The 18,267-nt window shown below is 56.9% G+C and overlaps 1 protein-coding gene across 1 annotated transcript in view; it reads right to left on the bottom strand.

The window, feature by feature from the left end:
- SHANK3 (SH3 and multiple ankyrin repeat domains 3) overlaps positions 1-18,267 on the bottom strand; it is a 388,749-nt gene that overhangs the window by 361,859 nt on the left and 8,623 nt on the right. Inside the window, exon 2 of the mRNA XM_082481020.1 lies at positions 17,490-17,813. Within this exon, the coding sequence (XP_082337146.1) occupies positions 17,490-17,813 (324 nt within the window). The remainder of the gene's footprint in view (positions 1-17,489; positions 17,814-18,267) is intronic.

The raw sequence follows: 18,267 nt of genomic DNA, 5'->3' as shown, positions 1-18,267 counted from the left end.
TGTTTGGTCCCTGCATGACACTAAAAAAGAAATAATTTGAATTATGTTTCTTCATCCCTTGTGTAGATATTCATTTTTAAGGTTTATGATTCACAAACTCTAACCACAGGCTGAGAAATACTGGGGACAGAAAAAAAAAACAATTTAAAGCCAGAGGTGCGTACTGAATAGCATGGCAGGGCGGCGAATTCCGCCCAAGCCCGCAGACAGCCCCTCTCTGCACGCACAGGTCCCGGCCCTCCTCCAAAACCAGGGAGGAAACATCATGAGTCACCTCACCCATGCTTGACAAAACTGTAGTCTGAAAAGGAACAGCACGCTTGAATGTATTACACTGAGTCTCTGCGAAATGTGGGCAACAAAGAACTCTAACAGCGTGTACTTTATGAAAGGTTACCTCGTAAATTTATTATTACAATTCAGTTAACTTACTGAGGGAGGGGATGAACAGCACAGAGGGAGCTGAGGCTGTGCTGTGGGGTGAGCCGAACCCGGTGCAAGTGAAGCGATCCCGCTCTCCCTCCCACGAGCGCAGCGTTCGCAGACGATGAGTGGGATCAGGGAACTGGTCCAACAGTAATGAACCCCAGAGTCCCCATCACTCCAGACGCACGCTCAGAGAAACCCAGAAGTAACGCATTAGCAGATCAGATCCATAGTCATCAACAGCCACTGCCACACCATCAGCAGAGAAAAACCCCAAGTGTGAAAGCGCATCAGGAAATTTTTCAGACGTAATTTAAAGATTCAGGGACGCTCCTGACGTCCCTGCAGGCACCATGTGGGCGCTGAGGAGCCCCGGCCACACCGCAGCACATGTCAGCCGTGCAAGGCACGGGCAGGACCAGAGCCACAGCCCTGACGTGTGACCAGGAGCACTGTGTCCTCAGGCGCTGCTGGTGGTTGCGCCTCAAAGGGCTCCATGATACGAGTGCAACTGCTGGTTCCTCCCGAGAGCCACCAGAAGGACACTGCAGAGGTCTCAAGGACAGTGCCGGCACCCTGATGGGGTGCAAGTCTCCACTCTGGCCAGGTATGGCCAAGGACAGTCGGCAGATTTCTTTGTCGGCACGTGCCCTCCAGGCAGCCCCGTGGTGGGGAGCCACTGAGACCTGCTCGCAGGTGTGGAGACCGTGCCCAGCTCACCACTGGCAGCCTGCAGCGGGACCCTGGGGGAGACGTCCTTCATGTTACAGCACATTGGCACCGGCCCTACAAGGCCGTATCTACACAATCTGTTATTCCCATAGCACGTGGGATACTCTCCCAAAACCCACTGCCGTCAGGCAGGGGAACGTGCCAACTTCAGCCCTTCCTTGTGCATCAGTTCACACCGATTGCACTAAAAGAGCATCTCTTAGACCAAAGTATCAAACAGGATGGCACATGCAGCCCCCACGAGAGCAGACGTTGGTGTGTGCCAACACTGGTCCAGCAGGATGCTTTCACCTTCGTTACCAGACCTGCACGGGGACACACATCTCGGCACACGTGTACCCCACGGAGGAGCAGCTGGTCCAGTGGCACTGGCGAGCAGCAGCTGCAGGGCACTGCGTGCCCACACCAGCCAGGACGGAGCCATGCTGCTCGGTGGCACAAGCAGGGCTCAGCCCTCGGCTCGCCGGCTGGGGTCCCCGGGGGATGGAGGGGGCATGATGCATGGGGAGGGTCTGCCCGCCCACCCGTCCCATGGACATGGGATGCTACTGGCAAGGAGGGCCTGTGCTCCTTGCAACAGGGTGCGTTTCTCCCTGCCCCACAGTGCCATAACTAATCCCCACAGGCAGAGATGCTCTTTCCTCTGCTCGCACTTCCAGCTCTGCCATCGCATGCTTTTCTTGCAGGCGGAATGGAGTTGGTGGAAGTTTTGTGAAGAAGCGGGTCTGCAGCACTGTTCATTTTTACTGTAAGTTTCCAATAATCTATGTGTGGTTTTCACCTAAGATTTCATATTGACCTTTTTTTTGGAAATTTTGATAAATTACTTTGGACATTTATTTCGATCTGGGCATCTTCAGCACATCAGGTGTCGTGTCGCAGCGCTGCCGGGCACAGGAATGCCAACAGCTCGGCAGCTGGAGACAGCAGGAAGCCTTTTTTGGGGCTGATCCACAGAGAACCATACATTAAAAATGAAGCTAATCTCAGAATTTTCCACCAACCCAGATTTTAATAAAAATAATCTCCCCTGGAGATAGCTGTAATATAAAGCTCCAATACTGCTTCTCATACTGTGGCCCATGCTTTCTTTCCAGTAACTGTGAATTATGGCTCAATTATGTTCACTTTGCCCTCTAAGCACAGGCAAGGAAAGAGAGGGCTGCCCTCATGTCTTCTTTCCAAAAAAAATAAAGTGCGTAGCACAAGCCTGTACCTGCTCCTGAGCTCCTCACCACACACACAAGCAGGACCTCATGCTCACAGAGCCGTGTGTCTTGCAAGCACTCTTCCTCCGAGGACCCGTGAAATCCACCTTGTGCTGTCCCTGTCAGCCACATACCTTCAGCTCCCAGAGTGGATCAATCAGAGCTACAAAAGCTCTGGCAATTACAGGTCTGCAACTGTTTAGGGAACAGAGCTCAGAAAGAGGAGAAAAATGCCCATACTGACAATTTAGCCCAAGGAAAACGTGTCCACTATATCCTTCATGCCCTGCTTACTCTAAGCTTTCCTCCATCCATCTCACTAGCAGTTACACACTCCCTGTGCCCCATGGAACCATTGGTGTCCCGGTCCCCAACCCCACCACCAGCATCACCACCTCTCTCCCAGCAGGTCCACCCTGCGGGGTTGTGGTGGCACCTCCTGCCTTGACCACCTTCTGCCCAGAAAGGGGACTCCTGGGACGGGGAGCCAGCAAAGCAGCAACCATCTGACAGATTGACGGTAGAGGCTTTGCAAGAAAAGAGTTTTTCTCTTTTTAATTAGAAAAAGCAAAAGCAAGGAAAATTTCCACTTTGGTCAGCACAGCCAGTCTGCAATCGGGGCAGAGCTCAGCCCTGGGCAGAGCCCCTCGCCCGTCCCAGCCCAGGAAAGGAGAAGCACAGAAACAACCCCATGTCCTACAGCTCACCTCATGAAGCTGAATGCCCAGGAACAGTTATTCCAGAGCACCAGACACAGAAATGCTGCAGGAGGAAGCTCCCACAGGGACTCGAGGTCCCTCATGCGGGCCATGTTCAGTGTGCCCTACCACAAAGCTGGCTCTGGCATCAGACAGGGATGGAAAGAAGCATCAGCAAATTATCCAAGGGTGCTGGGGGCCCTGGAGTGAACCTGACAGGCAAGAATGAAATGCACGTCCCATTTATATGTTAAATGCATTTATGAGCATGTCCAGCTGGAAGTCAGGGAAGCAAAAGCACCACCCATGTTAATGAGAGAAAAACTCTGGCTCAGATGTGTGGTCATCACCAGTGAAACCTCGTTCTCCCCATTTCTCTCTCCTTCACTTAACACTCCTACCATCACTGACTCTGAGCCTCCAAGTAGAACCATAACTCTTCGCCCCAGCTCTGGCACCGATGATGCTTAACGCTGCTTTTGGCGCCTGCCCTTAAACAGTGAAGGGCACATCCTAAACGTTAGGGTGAGGTAACTGCTATTGACCCACTTTACAGACAAGCTCTCTGCGAGGCTGAACAGCATCACTGAAAACAGAAATGAGATGTGAATGCTCAGCTCCTGGAAAACATTTCACCCCAGCTACCGCACCTTCTCCCAGTGAAACACGACAAACAGGGTATCGCAATGACCTGCGATGCTCAGCACTGATCCACAGCGCGGCTATGGGAGCTCCAACAGCCCACCTTCGCCCCCTCCTCAGCCCTGCGCCCTGCCGTACTCACGCCAGGACCGCCCACGCATCAGTCCAACGTGTTGGTGACAGCAGTGCCAGGGACCCTCCGGAGCCATTCCCGTGTGGGAGTCCCGTTCCGTCCGAAGGGAAGGATGCAAACTCAGAACATATGTACAAGATGGAGGCATGTGTCTCATTAGTCCGTGTCATGTTCAAATCTTCTCAGAGCAATTCTACGAGGAAACAATTAACTGGAGAGCAGGACGGGCTCAGAACAGTGCCCACCTGCGCGGCAGGGACGGTGCCAGGGAGCTGCCTGTGCCGGTCCCCAGGACCCACAGGCTCCTCCGGAGCTGTCTGATGCCTCGAGGAAGGGTCCTCAGCCCCTGACTGCCTCAGGACTAGAGGGACCCTGCTGCCACAGACAGCCTGTCCTTTTCCAGCCCCTACACCGGAGGAAGGTTTGGGCACGCGCAGCTGCACCCCCAGCTCGGGCGTTCTCTTACCAGGGACCAGCCCAGCTACTGCAGCGCCCGCCAGCCCTCGCCGTACGCGAGCAGCCACAGCAGCCACCCCGCTGCTGGGGACAAGATGCAGGAAACCCCGGCGTCATGCCACACGGCGAGATCCTCCTGCCCTGCCTGTGGAGAGACCCGGCCACAGGAGCCAGCCCGTGCACCGCAGCCACGCAGCTCTGCAACTAACTGGCCTTGGCGCCTGAAATGCCCTCTCTGCTCTGCAGAAGGAGCCCCCTTTGCCCTCCCCATCTCCATCAGGGCCGTGAAACGCCTGCAGAGCAGGACCCAGGGAGAGCTGACGGCTTTGCCCTGTTGATAAGCAGAGGGCTGAATCCACTACGCTAGCGCACACGTGCATATTTACATGGCTTTCTTTAAATCAAGGCTGAACAGTTTTATGCAAATAAATTGTATTTATTCAAAACAACTCATTAAATAATTCACCCACATTGTCCCAAAGGACATTGCACAACACTTGGCAGCTCAACTTCCCAGTCACCAAAATAATCAGCCACAGCCACAGATCCAATGCAGTGACCCGCAGCTCTCCCGCTTCAGGCAAAAGCCTCCTTCCACACACATAATAAAGCAAAGTGGATTGATTTAAGTCAAAGTGATCACCAATTTTAACCATGATAAATCAGCTGGCAGAAAATCTGGATATAAATAATCGAGCTTGATGTTGTTTTGCATTGGTAGTCCTGAGCTATTTTCCCAAAGAAAGGCTGAGTCGGATCAATTCTTAACCATTACATTAGATTAATTCGTAATGCAATATAGACTTTACAACCAGAAGTGCTTTTTCCTAAGTAGATATGCTGTAACTGTATGCATCTATTTCAGCAATTGTAATGTAAAATGTAAATTCAATTTTTTAATTTTACCCTAGTATTTTAGAAAAGAGTAAGTAGCGTATTTCTTACTAGAGAATGAGAAGGTTTTGTCTTGTGATTTAAGTCAAAGTGGACTAAGATAAAAACTGGCATTAAAATACGTCTGTTTAGCATGTTAAAATATTTCTTAGTACTAACAAATTAAATACAACTGCTCTAAACTACCTGCGCTGGATTCATATGAAATGTGTAAGCAACCAAAATATCCCTTGCACCTACTGGTAACAGACATGAAAAGGCACTTTTATGGGTAGTTACTTAAATTAACTGTTTCTTCACGGCCATCAAGATCTTAGAAATCACCTTTTACGGCTGGAGTGGAAGAGGAAAGCAAGTTCTTCACAGCTTTCTCAGCTTCCACCTGGATCCTCACTTCTGCATCCACTCATCTGTGGCTGAACCAGCTGAAATGAAGGAAACTCTCGCATGGATTCATAGTTAAAAGTTGGGTTGGTACCTGAACTAGTTTCACACACTTAACCAGGGCATTCTTTGAGATCATCATTTGATTGCACTGACTGATGGCCCCGTGGGTCGCAGCACCCACAGCCAGTGCTACGGGGCTGCTTCTGATCCACAAGTCCCTCCTGCGGCTGCGCCTGCTCAGGACCCTCTGGCTGAAGTCGGGGGGGGCAGATGAGTTACTGCTAAGGCAGCCGGTCTCTGCGCCACACCGCCCTTCGCGCAAGGGCTGACTGCCAGGCCGCTGCCGACACACTCCCCAGGGAGCCCACGGGCTCCTCGGCGCACACCAGCTCTGCACCGGGACACCATGCCGGCACGGCACTGCGCTGCAGCCGACCCCAAACTGCCCAGTCTGGTGCAAGGGAGGCTGGATGAAACGTAATGGTTTCTTATACTGAGGATCTTGGCCCCCACTTCTACGGATCCCACCGTCTGGATGCTGACAGAGCGCTCAAACGTTTGTGTTAGAAAAACAGACACAAAAAAAGCTACAAAGGGACTTTAAAATACGTCATGCTTGGTGCTGCATTCAACAGCACACAGTAATGAAGCATTGGGCTGCACAGTGAATAAGAAAGATAAAAAAAAGCGGAACAGCTGCCTCATTCATTGAGCGCTATGAATCTGATCTGAAAGAGGCCCGGTTCCTATGGAAGAACAATGTGCAGCTTGGAATCAAAAAGCATCTCGAAGCATGTGCATAAGTGGTTTGATTCTCCCCTAAAAGGGGCGAAAGATCCAATGCAACTATTGACAGCTGGAGATTTTTACAGAAGTAGAAAGCAGATGCTTTGGCCAAGGATCAAAGTTTCCAGCGCAGGTTTAGGCCGTGCCAGGGGTCAATTCCCGACCTCCAGATCTTCCCACTGCAGCAACAAAGTTCTCCTGATTTTCCTTCTTTCTTTGTCGCTGCTCACACAGCTGAGACAGAACAGAGCACAGAAAAAGGAACTTTAGGATTTATGTGTACTGAGAAACCAGAGAGAGGCGAAGCCTGGACAGAGGAGGGGAGCCTGCGCACCCAGCAGTGGGGGGCCGGCGGCCACGCTCCTGCCCCTGGGGAGGCCGCCATGCCGGCAGGGCACAGCACTAGCCCCACTCTCTTCTGTCGGGCTCCCTTCCCTCCCCGGGCACACACAACAGCTGGCTGCGCCCAAGGGCTCCCGACAGGGCCTCCTCCTGAAGGAAGCTGCAGCAAGTGGCCTCAGGACATGGGGCCATGTCCCCCTCCGCCCTTGGGGAAAGGCCTCTGTGGTGAAGCAAAGGCCTTTACGCTTCTCCAGTTAAAAATTACCTCAGAGAAGATGAAATGCAAGAGCATAATTTTGAGCTTTTTACTCCCGCTTTGTGATAGCAGATAAGGACCTAAGTAGAGCGCGGTGTGGGTGAGTGTATATTTAAATCGCAGCCTCCATCGGTGCTGGCAGGAGCTCACAACACATCACTGGTGTCGGTCAGCGCAAACACCTGGAATAACGCACCTGGAATAACACATCTGGAATGCAACACCTGGATTACAACACCGGATCAATGCTGCAGCCCCGGGGCAGCAAGTCCGGCACTGGCTCCACACGGGGCAGGGATGGGCGGTTGCCATTTCTGCCAATGCCGGAGTCTGCGGACACCATTTGACACCAGATCCAGCTGAACGCAATCCAGAAGGGGAGAAGGGCCTCCGCTCTCCACGAAGGAGGCAGCTCACGGACACATCAGGCTGCTGCTGCTGCCACTGAAGGGAGCCCACCTCATCCCCAGGCTTCACCGGCGCACACTGACCCAACGCAGGGAGCTGCTGCAGGTTAAAGCTAATGGGGAAAAATGTTATTTTAACCTACAGCTGCTCCTCGGTCTGGCTTTAATACGATTTAAAAGGGGAAAGAAAAAGAGTTGCCAGCACACAACGGAGAAGAAAAGCCCTTGGAAATCTCCGGGAGGAAGTCTCATCAGCTGTACATCGCCGTTCCTCTAGATCTTTCCGAGCTATTTCAACAAGCTCCAGCTCTCTGATAGTTAGCAGCTTCCTAAGTACCACTCGTCTGCAAGAGACTCTTATCTCTCTACGTATACATTTTTTATGCCATGTGCTGAGCCGTGTTTCCTTGGAACAAGTTTTCTCTGCTTCCTGTGAAAAAGTAAATAGAAAACCTGCGCCTCGCCACTCTGTAATTACAACCATGGTGGCCACTGGCCATGTGGAGGGTGGCCAGTGCTGCCCACCAGCTGCTGCAGAAAGCATTTTCCCACGGGATATATCCCAGGTTTGGTCCTTGCAGGATTTCAGCACCAGCACACACTGCAGACGGAGAGGACTCTGATGACAGCTGGAGGCACTTTTGTGCTCCCCTAGGATTATTTCTGTATTGCCACCTTTTCCTGCCACTGGGCACCAAACAAGGTTGTGACTCGCTTCCGAAGTGCTCCCACCACAAAACTTTGGGAATCAGTTTTCAAACATGTTTTAATGACACAGACCCACAATTCATAACTATTTCAGAGACACAAACCTTAGCTCAGGCATGTTTCTGGCTCCTTAAAAAACAGACTATAGTCTCATAAATCTTGTGGGTGTTTTGGATAATTTTATCCTGGGTCTCCACCACCCTCTCCCACAGAGCAATGCACAGCCAAAAGCTGAGCTGAAATGGCTCTTCCCAGAGGATAAAGAGCTGCGGGCTGAACGCAGGAGCAGGCGGGTGAGATACAGAACCTCCAACAGTGTTAGGAAGGATCCTCAGGGCCTTGGACATCGGGGTCCTCCTTCCTTGCCCAGATTACACTCCCTCCTGGTGCAAGGGCCAACACCAGTCTGCACCAGCAGCTGACACAGACTAGGGTTAAAGGAGGAGGGGAGGTTCCCAGGTTATCAAACCCCAAATAAATTGCCATCCTGGGAGTCCCTGCAGAGCCCAGGCTGCCAAAACAAATCAGTTCCCTGCCCTACAGCCATGGTACAGAATGGATCCACGGAGGGAAACGCTGGCACAGCATAGACAGCAGGCACATGGAGCTCTATGCTGGACACTGGCGCTACTCCCACGTTGCTGCCTCCCGGCACGGCTGAGCAAGCAGCAGGACGGTGGTCGGAGGCTTGCACTGGGACCAGTGAAGCACTCAGGCTTCCCACACCGCCGGTGTGCCAGACCATGGGCTGCAGCCCTGCTCTCCCGCAGGGGTCTGCTCAGCCCCATTGGGTCACAGCGCACTGCTCGCCCCTGCCCACCCCCTCCGTTTTGCACACTCCTTTTTTGCCCATTGAGCAGGGTCGCACCCCAAATTCAGCACTGCAGTGCAGTGACACATGCAAGGACAGCCAGGACCACCTGGGGAATCCTGTGACCCTGCGGGACATGATCCTTGGAGCCAGAGAGGAGAGTGGCGCTTGCCAGCCACGCTGTCTGCAGGCAGCTGCTGAACGCGGAGCACGCTGGCTCTGCCCCCTTGTGAGCTCAGCACCATGCAGTCCTTAATTACACCATCACACGCCACTGCTCAAAGGCTACACTGCCGACCAGACGATTTTCCTCCTCCTTTGACATGACAGCAGCCTCTCATATTTTTCTGTGCAGCAGCTGATGGTGAGGAGGGATCCTGTGCAACTGAGTGGTCCCCTGTGCTGGTTCATATCACAGTGTATATAGGGCAGATCTACCCAAAGTCTGCACATTAACTACGTTGGCCCTGGTGCCAGGGGGCCCTGCGGGAAGCCGGGACGCCTCAGAGTGCAGCACTGCCCCAGGCCTCTGCCACCATGGCCCCAGGAAGCCTCTCCTCTTCTGCCAACACCTGAAGCCACTCCAGGAGCAACATGGATTTGGGACAGCAATTTGTATAAAGCATACATGCCAGCAGATTTTCGCTATGATTCTTACTATTCAATTTTAACCCACAACAAATGTTAAGAATAGTTTCAGTCATCCTTTTCATACCAATTGCTTCCATGAGCTCAGCATTTCTGTCTGCTGAGGTGTCCACATTCAGCACCACATTACTTGGCACGTGGCACCTGCACAGCCATGCAGAATAAAACCCTCTGTAGCTGCAGGAAAGCAGTCAATGTGAGGGATGCACCTTGCCCAGGAAGCCAGACCAGGCTGCGGGCAGGTTTGCTGCAGTGGCCCTCCCAGCTGCTGCACAGGAGCTGCAGAGCGTCCGCAGCCACCACGCCGGCACAGGCAAACCCACTGCACCTCTTCACATACTGTTCATAGTTAAAGTCTGTCCCGTGCCGTGGGCCATCACCAGGGGACAGAGCACACCACAGCAAAGCAAGAGGCTTTGGCACTGCCTCCCTCAGAAGAGATGTGTCCACAGGCATTTCCTACATCCCCCTGTCTTTTCTCTGCTTTTCTTTTAGGGAAAGGAAGCAGCGCAGCAGGTAGCATGTTTTACAGAAAGGGCCTTTTATTTACAGACACAAACTGCCTGGTCAGAGCCAGCATCCCTTGTTGCGGGGCCCCTCTGCAGCACCCAGCACCACCTCAGCAAAAGCACCACAGCCCCCTCCCCACCCGCCCTGCGCCCACCACACCGCATCTCCCCTCCAGCCGCAGGCAGACTGCACATCCCTGTGCCTCCATCGTCGGTGTGCAGCTCACTCAGCCACAGCTTGTGGCCACCCCATCCCTGCCTCACCGGGCTGCACAGATGCGGCACTGGTACTGCTTGCAGGATGGACTGCAGCCGCACTCGCAGGCTTCTGGCACAGTGAATTCAAATCAAATCCCAAATGAATGGCATGCCACACCATCTCTCAGCAGCCTGCTTTCCCACCATCAGTCCTGGCTAAGCAGAAGTTCAGGAAAACTTTGCCCACCTCTCTTTTATAATAGGAAAATTTATTTCTTCGTTTCCCTTGGCTTAACAGAAGAATCAGTGCTTTGTGCACTGGTTTTCAGGCTCTTCTTTCATTTGCATTAAGGAGATAACAAGCCAGAAAATATTAACCTGAAGTATCAGGTGACCGAGAAGCAGGATGAGGGCAGAGCCTTTTCTGCAGCCACAGAGGGAAATGAGCAACTCCATCCCACACCCCTGCCTCAGCGGAGACCTTGAACAGCCTCTCACAAATGGAGGCTGGTCCTGAGCCTCCAAGGGCCTTGGTTGTGGGACATTTCCTCACCAGTCCCTGACACATCCCCAAAGCCCTGTGTAGGGGAGGAGCCCTCCCACGGGACAGATGCCAGCACGGGAAAGATATGTCAGAGCCCGCTGCCTGGACACCACAGGACATCCTTCCACAGGATGCAGATCCTTCAGCATCGCCCGCCTGTGACACAGCTAACGGGCCATGCTTCAGCATGATCTGCTTTGCAGATGAGACCAAATTCTCCCCAGGGCTGCAAATCCACCTTACTGACTGTGGTCCTGCCGGTTGGGAAATCAATGGTCTGGCCTGAAACCGCCAAGGCTGCGCCCAAACAGATGCCACAAGAGACGGCAGCTCCCTCTCGGCACTGCTCGCTCTGCCGGTGCTGAGGAGCAAAGCCTGCGTTCCCAGCATCACCACGCAGCCATGCTCACACACCTCCCATAGATGGATGGTCCCTCCAGCCGGTGTTCTTGCACGCCCAGCTCCCCTGTGCAGCCCAGACCCAGCCCATGTGCTCCTGAATGCCACCGTCACAGCAAAACCCATCCACAGCTCCGTGCCTCTCCAACACAAACAGCTTTCTCTCTCTCCTCCCAAATTAGCGCTTGCCCCTCAAAGGACCTCTTTGCCCTCAGTATCACTCTTCCCCACCACTACAGCATGAATTGTCCTCCCTCCTCCTCCTGCCAGGCCACTGCCATGACCTGCCCCGACTTCACTCCACCTCGAGGCTCCCATCAGATCGGCCACCCCCCTTGCACCCACCACCCCCCAAAACCTCCTTGCAGAAGCATAGTACCCACAGTCTGGGTGGGAGGAGCAGGAGCCAGTGTCCCATTGTGGTGGACCCCACGGTGGACCCAGGCACCTCCCAGAGGTCTCAGCCTGCAAACACACGGACACCGCCACTTAGAGCCAGTAAGTCCTTCAGAAACCGTGAGTGGAAAGGGAGGGGAGGAGAGGAGGCAAGGAGCCAAAACTGAAGCAACAGGATGTACCCATCTTGTGGCACCTTCCTTTCCCCATACACTTGCCTTGAATGCTTCAGCTGCCACACAGAGAGCTTACAGAGGGGAACAGGGGCAGCAAATTTTGGGCACCATGAAAAATATCCAGCTAAGTAGTGGAGTGCCTGCCAGGCGCCATGCAGGACAGAGGACCCTCCAGGCTGTAGGGCATCATATGGCTCCTGACCGTGGTCCCAGACACTACCCAGCACAGAAGCAGCATACGCCAAGCCCTGCACGTCCCCCACAGCCTCAGCCCCTGCCCAGGACAGCCCATAGCCCCCATCCCCTGCAAGGCTGCCCCATGCCCACAGGCTTTGAGAACTGTGCAACTCCCTGGGGCAACTCTGCCTGTCGGAAAGGAGAGCCATCTGCAAACTCTGTCGGTATGTACACTGAGTGGTTTATAGCCTGTTCATGTCCCCAGCAGAGCCCTTCACCTGCGCGGCAGGGAATGCCACCAGCTACCTCTGCACTGCGAGAAACGCAGTCTCCTTGTGGTGGTTAAGATGTGCTCCCTTCCCACCCAAGCACACCCCTCTCTGGTTTCTGCACTGCAGACAGGCTCATCCTTATGTCCCATCTCCACCAGCCTCTCTGCACCTCATGTGTCTGTGAGGAATCGGAGACATGTCCTGCTCCTTCTGTGCTCCAGGTTCCATTTCTCAAGATGTTTGTATGGGTGTAGGGCATCTTAACCCCTCTTCCCTGAGCTCAGAGTTGGTGCAGGCTGCTCAGACTATTTAAGCTGGAAGTGCTGGCCCATCATTAGGATGTAAATAGTGATGTGCTTGAAGAGACTGCCTTTTCAGAGACAAGGTCACAGCCTGGGGTGGAGATCTGCTCCTAACAATGGAAACCACTAACAGTGAATTCAAAGGCTTTCAGCTGAATAAAGACAGTGATGGAGAGTTGTAAAGGAACCTATAAGAGGCTTGGAGACAACTCCAGGAGACCTGGGAAACTTGACTTGAAAAGTCAGCTGCTTCACACTTTAAAACCCATCTGGAGGTTCCAACCGTGACAGAAGACATGAACTTGAATAAATTGAACTTTGCCCAGCAGAAGTCCTGACCTCTGAAACGCTGGCAGCTAATGGAGTCTGACTTGTTACTGAAAAGCTCCCTGTCCACCCCGCGCCTGGAGATCCCAAAAGAGACAACCCCCATCTTCAAGCAGAGCTTGCTATAGGAAAGCCCATGGCACATCAGCCATGTGCTGCAGCTGCCAAGCCAGACCCAGAGCCCCAGAGGCACCCGTGGGAGGAGGGTATGGGGTCACTTCAGACTGTGCAAGGGCTGGAGTTCAGTGAGCAAAACCCCTTTGGGACACCACACAGTCCTGCGGAGGCCAGCGATCCCTGCTGGGGTCCCATCCCTTCTCCTTATGTTTGTTCTCTTCCTCGAGCAAGCAGGGAAGAAAGCCTCTTCTCTTGGATGATCCTGGGTGCATATGCACCATCACTCAGAGCAACACAACCTCTGGACAGGTCCAGGAAGGAGACACAGAGCCAGGTCAGAGGAGGCGAGGAGTGGTGCCGCGACAAGGCATGCATTTGACTGCCTCTCTTGCATGTGTCATCAGGGTCCTGTGCCTCATCCGAGCCCTTTTCTCAGCCCACCTGAGCCCCAGTCCACACCTGCAGGCTGTGAGATCCCTCCCAGGGTGCAGACACTAGTCCTGGCCAGGACCAAGAGGCCCACACAGACCCACAGAGCAGCCACAGTGTCAGCCTCCCTGCTGGCTCTCCTCCAGGGAGGGCCACCACCGCAGGAAAGCCGGGCAGGCAGAGCAGCAAAAGCAGGGGAAGGACACCTCCAGGAACATGCCTGTGCCTCAGGGTCTCCCCCGCTCTGCAGACACAGACTCAGGGGAACAACAGCTCAACAGCAGCTCCTCTGAAGTGCAAAGCCCTGTCCCAGCCCAGGGAAAAGAGTCTCAGCAGCAAGAGACCACCCCAGGAGAGGTGTCCCCAGCTGGCCCGAGACACAGTGTGCTGCAGCCCTGCTGAGCCACAGCAGCCCTGGGAAGGAGCAACGGGCTCTGGTCGGACGGGTGCCAGCACAACTCCCACTAACTGCAGAAGAGCAGGACCTGCAGGAGCCAGGAGGCAGAGCAGGGAAGAGGTCTCAGATCCTCACTGCTCTCCAGCTGGGTGAGGCCAAGGACCCCGTGGCAATGGGCACAAGTTAGAACATGGGAAGTTCCATTCAAATACACAGAAAAACTTCTTTACGGTGAGGGTGACAGAGCACTGGCACAGGCTGCCCAGGGAGGTGGTGGAGTCCCCTTCTCTGGAGGTTTTCAAGACCCACCTGGATGCAGTCCTGAGAAATGTGCTCAGGCAATCCTGCTTTGGCAGGGGAGTTGGACTAGATGATCTCTAGAGGTCCCTTCCAACTCTGAAACTCCGTGATTCCATGTGTGGTAAGAGGGGAGAAGGGGGCAAGGAACACACACTGCTCTGGAGTGCCTGTCCTGTGAGCTTCTCCAAAATGCAGCAAATATTCTCCAACACATCCCAGAGTGCCGCATGGAAGAGACGGGAGTGCGGTGACAAGCCCAGCAGTGGCAGGTAGGACAGGCTCAATTGCTCGTTTTCCCTTTGTCCCCTGTTTTCCCTTTGTCCCCTTTCACACCAGTCAGGCCCCCTCCTGCTTGGATGTCACCCTGCAGACAGGAACCAAGCCTGCATGCTCAAGGCGTGAGGAATGAGCACTGCGAGTGCCCCGGGTCAGAGAGCTGATGCATGGGGATGATACGCAGGAGTCTGGGGAAGGTCAGGGCCAGTCAAAGGACACTACACAGCTCTAAGGGATCCATACTGTTAAGCCAGCTGGGTTTTTCCTGCCTCTCTCTTTATTTAAATGAAGGTTGCTCAGCTCACACAGGAGTCTGCAAAACAGGCAGTTTCTATTTGGGAAGTCAGCCCTCACCTGAGCCGTAAATGCAACAGCCCTCTGCAGGCACTGCCTTAGTCTGAACGAAAGAGATGCGCCTCACATCAGCTTGAGCACAGCCACGGCGTGGTGACAGCACGAGAGTGCTGTGCAGGGAGCAGGACGGAGAGTCTGGCTCCCCTCGCCCAGCAGCAGAGGGTCTGACAGAGCAGCCGTCACACCGTCCTGCCTCCCAACAACTCCCCAGGGCAGACTGCGCTGCAGGACACCTGCACCCCAATCTCCTTTCACCTTGCCCCTCTCTGCCCAGGGCAGCAGGTGCCGCAGCACAGCCTCGACTCCCACCCGGACCCCATGAAATCCAGCACACACTGCCCCGTGTAGCGGCAGCCCTGGCACGGGCAGCAGGGACCAGGCTGGTCGGGCAGCCCTGCACTGCCACGAGTGCCATGCACGGCCTGCAAGCTCCGGCTACTCGCACTGCAACGCCGGAGCCCTGAGCTGCAGCTGCAGCAAATTCCTCTGCACATCCACCAGGCTCGCGGTGCACAGGCTGCACTTACCAGGACGCGAGCACTGTGATGTTCTTATCTGCACCCACGTCCCCAGCGCTCCCTGCTGCCCCTCGGCCACCTCCCCAAGCGCTGCCTGCCCGCATGAGCTGGGGGGAGCAGGGCCACCAGCCCCCAGCCCCAGGCAGCCTGCGGGTCTTCCCAGGGGCTCCTTCTCCGCTGGCTCCCACCCCCAGCCCACCCCCAGCCCACGGAGGTTGGGCCAGAAACATTTCCACTCTTCAGCTCTCTGATCTGCCCCTCAGGGAAGGGAGATCCGGGAGGGAAATTCCTACTTTATACATGCAAAGATGCTCTGCTTTGCATGAAGCGCCCATTCTCTCCACTGCCTCAGGTGATCTTCGGTCTGGCAAGGCTGAGCTGCTCCACTCTAATTCTGAACTATCCCCTGGGCGCGGTGGAGGACTTGTGAGGAGGAAAGGGGTGGGGGGTTACAGCACACCATCACATCGACTCCAGCATCGCTGCTCCCTCCAGTGCCCACGCACGCTCCCATAACAAAGACAGGGAAGGGAGGTGCAGAGCAGCACCCAAGGAACAGCAAAGCAGAAAGGTGGATACCACGCAGCGTGCAGAGAAAGTGCCCTCACTGACAGCCCTGGGACCGTGCCCCGCGCTGCATCGCACAACCGGACCTGGGGTGAGCGCTGGAGCAGGATGAGACCCGGGTCTGTGCATCAGCTGAGGGATGGGTGTGTGCAGGGATGGCGAAGGAGGAGCTGATGTGCTGGGGCAGCAGTTAAGAGAAAGCGTGGACACTGTGTCCCTGAGAGCCTTGCTCACAACCCCAGCAGAGGCTGAGGCTGGAGCGAGCAGCGGTAAAGCCCTTCCTGCAGCACAAGGTCAGTCCTCACTCAAGCAGAGCTTCTGTCGGATTCTTCGACAGCAAAGGCAGCGCTGCCTCGCCTGCCTCTGCCGCTCCCCAGTGCTTGGCAGCTGAGCCTGCAGAGCTGTGCCTGCGAGCATGCCAGCACTCGGGCCCGCAGCACCAGTGCCACCGTCCTCCAGCAAGCTCTCTGGCCTCAGCCACTACCCCTCTGTCACCGAGTGGGACACCCATGCCAGTCTCCAACAGAGGACTCTTTCGCCGCCGGAGAGCTCTCGCTTCCGTTAGTCCCCTTCACCCCCAGCAATGCCCCGCTCATCCCAAGTCTCTATCTCTTCCCACCCCTCTTCCCGAAGGGGCACCCCCTCTACTGACCACAATGCCTCGTCCTGGAGAAGCTTTGTTCCCTGTGTCTCGCAGCCCACCCACCCCCAGGCAAGCCGCTGCTCCCAGCGCTCTACCTCTAATGAGCACTCTTCGTTAGGGCCGCAGTTACTGCAGCCCTTCAGTGAACTTTTTCCCCGCGCTGACCGGCTCAGTCTCCAAGCTCTCACTCCCCCCAAGCACCCAACGCCCCGGGTGACCCCCAGCACTGCCCGCCGTGGTTCGCTGCGCCCTGCCAGACACCCACCACGCCGCCCTCTGCCCGTCCGTGCCACACGTATTGCCCCACGCCACAGCCAACACGCCACGACGCCCGTGTCACGCCTCTGCTCCCGGCAGGTCCCACCTGCCCGTCCCGCCCGCGGCACCGCGCCCGGCACACCACACCGTACCGTACCGCGTCCGGGGCAGCGGCGCGCCCGGCACACACCGGGCCCGACACCCGCTGCGGTCACACTGGCACCCGTGTGCAGCCCACGCACACCCACCCCGGCCCGGCGCCGCCGCACCCCCTGCCCGGGCCGGTCCCTCCTGCCCGCACCGCCAGAGCCATCAGCTCCGCGCCCCCGCAGCCCAGCCCAGCCCAGCCCAGCCCGGCCCGGCCGGTACGGCTGCCGGTGCTGCCGCCGGAGCCTCCTGCGCTGTGCCGCCGTCCCCCGCGCTCGGGCCGGTGGGGGCCCCCGGCGGCGGGACCGGCCCCTCCCTGCGGCCGCGCCGGGGGCCCCGCAGCGCCCCGGGAAGGCAGCGCTGCCGCCGGGTCCGCCAGGACCGGTCCGCCCGCGTCCGCGCCCGCGCCGGGCTCTGCGGGGAATAGGGGAGCGGGGGGAGCGGGGCAACGAGGACCCGGGGCACCGGGGAGGGGGACACCGGGGACGGGGACACCGGGGAGCGGGGAGGGGGGCAGCGGGGAGCTGTCCTGCCGGGCCCGTGGCCGGCCGCCCCCCAGCCCGCGGGGGGGTGCGAAGTTTGCCGGGCGGTGCCGGGGCGGCCGCTGCGGCGGAGCGGGGTCGGGGCCGGGGCCGGGGCGCGCACTCACCGTCTGCTGGAGGTCGGGGATGCCGATGCGGACGACGATGGCGCCGGGCGCGGGCTCCTCCATGCGCGCCGGGGCCGCCAGCTTGGGGGAGCGGGGCCCGCTGGGGCCCCGGGCCGGGTCGAGCCGCGTCTCCTCCCGCAGGCCGGCGCCCGGCTCCCCGGTGGTGGCGCGGGGCTGTCGCTCCGGCGGCGGCTCTGGTGGCGGCGACTCCGGGCTCTCATGTTTGCTGCCGGCGGGGCTCAGAGGCATGCTCCGTGCGGCGCGGCGGGGCGGCCGGCACCGGCACCGGCACCGGGGGCCGCGCTCACAGCCCGCCCGGGGGCCCTGCGGGGGGAGAGAGGCAGTGAGCGCGACCCGGGGAGGGGGACCCCACACTGCGCGGGCACCCCCGCGGGGGGACCCGGCAGAGGACACCTAACCTCCACTCGGGGACCTGGTGGGGACCCCCGGCGGAGGACCCCCACGGTCCACCCAGGACACCCCCACAGGGACCTCGCACAGGACCCCGGACTGCCCCATGCAGAGATCCCCATCTCCCCCTGGAACCCCCAACCTACCCTGCAGGAATCTCACAGAGGGACACCCACAGGGTTCCCCATGGCAGGGACACCACCACCACCCACCCACCCCCGAGGACCACCCCCACCCTGCGTGGGAATTCCCCCGGCAGGACCTCACCAAGAAGCCCCACACCATGCAGGAATCCCCAGAAGTGTCCCCCACCCCCCCCAGCAATGGCCAACTGCCGCTGCAGGTCCTCCCCGGCCCCCACAGTGGG

This window comes from Vanellus vanellus, assembly GCF_965231255.1.
Source record: "Vanellus vanellus genome assembly, chromosome: 1".
Taxonomy (NCBI): domain Eukaryota; kingdom Metazoa; phylum Chordata; class Aves; order Charadriiformes; family Charadriidae; genus Vanellus; species Vanellus vanellus.
This window is presented reverse-complemented; position numbering and strand designations above follow the sequence as displayed.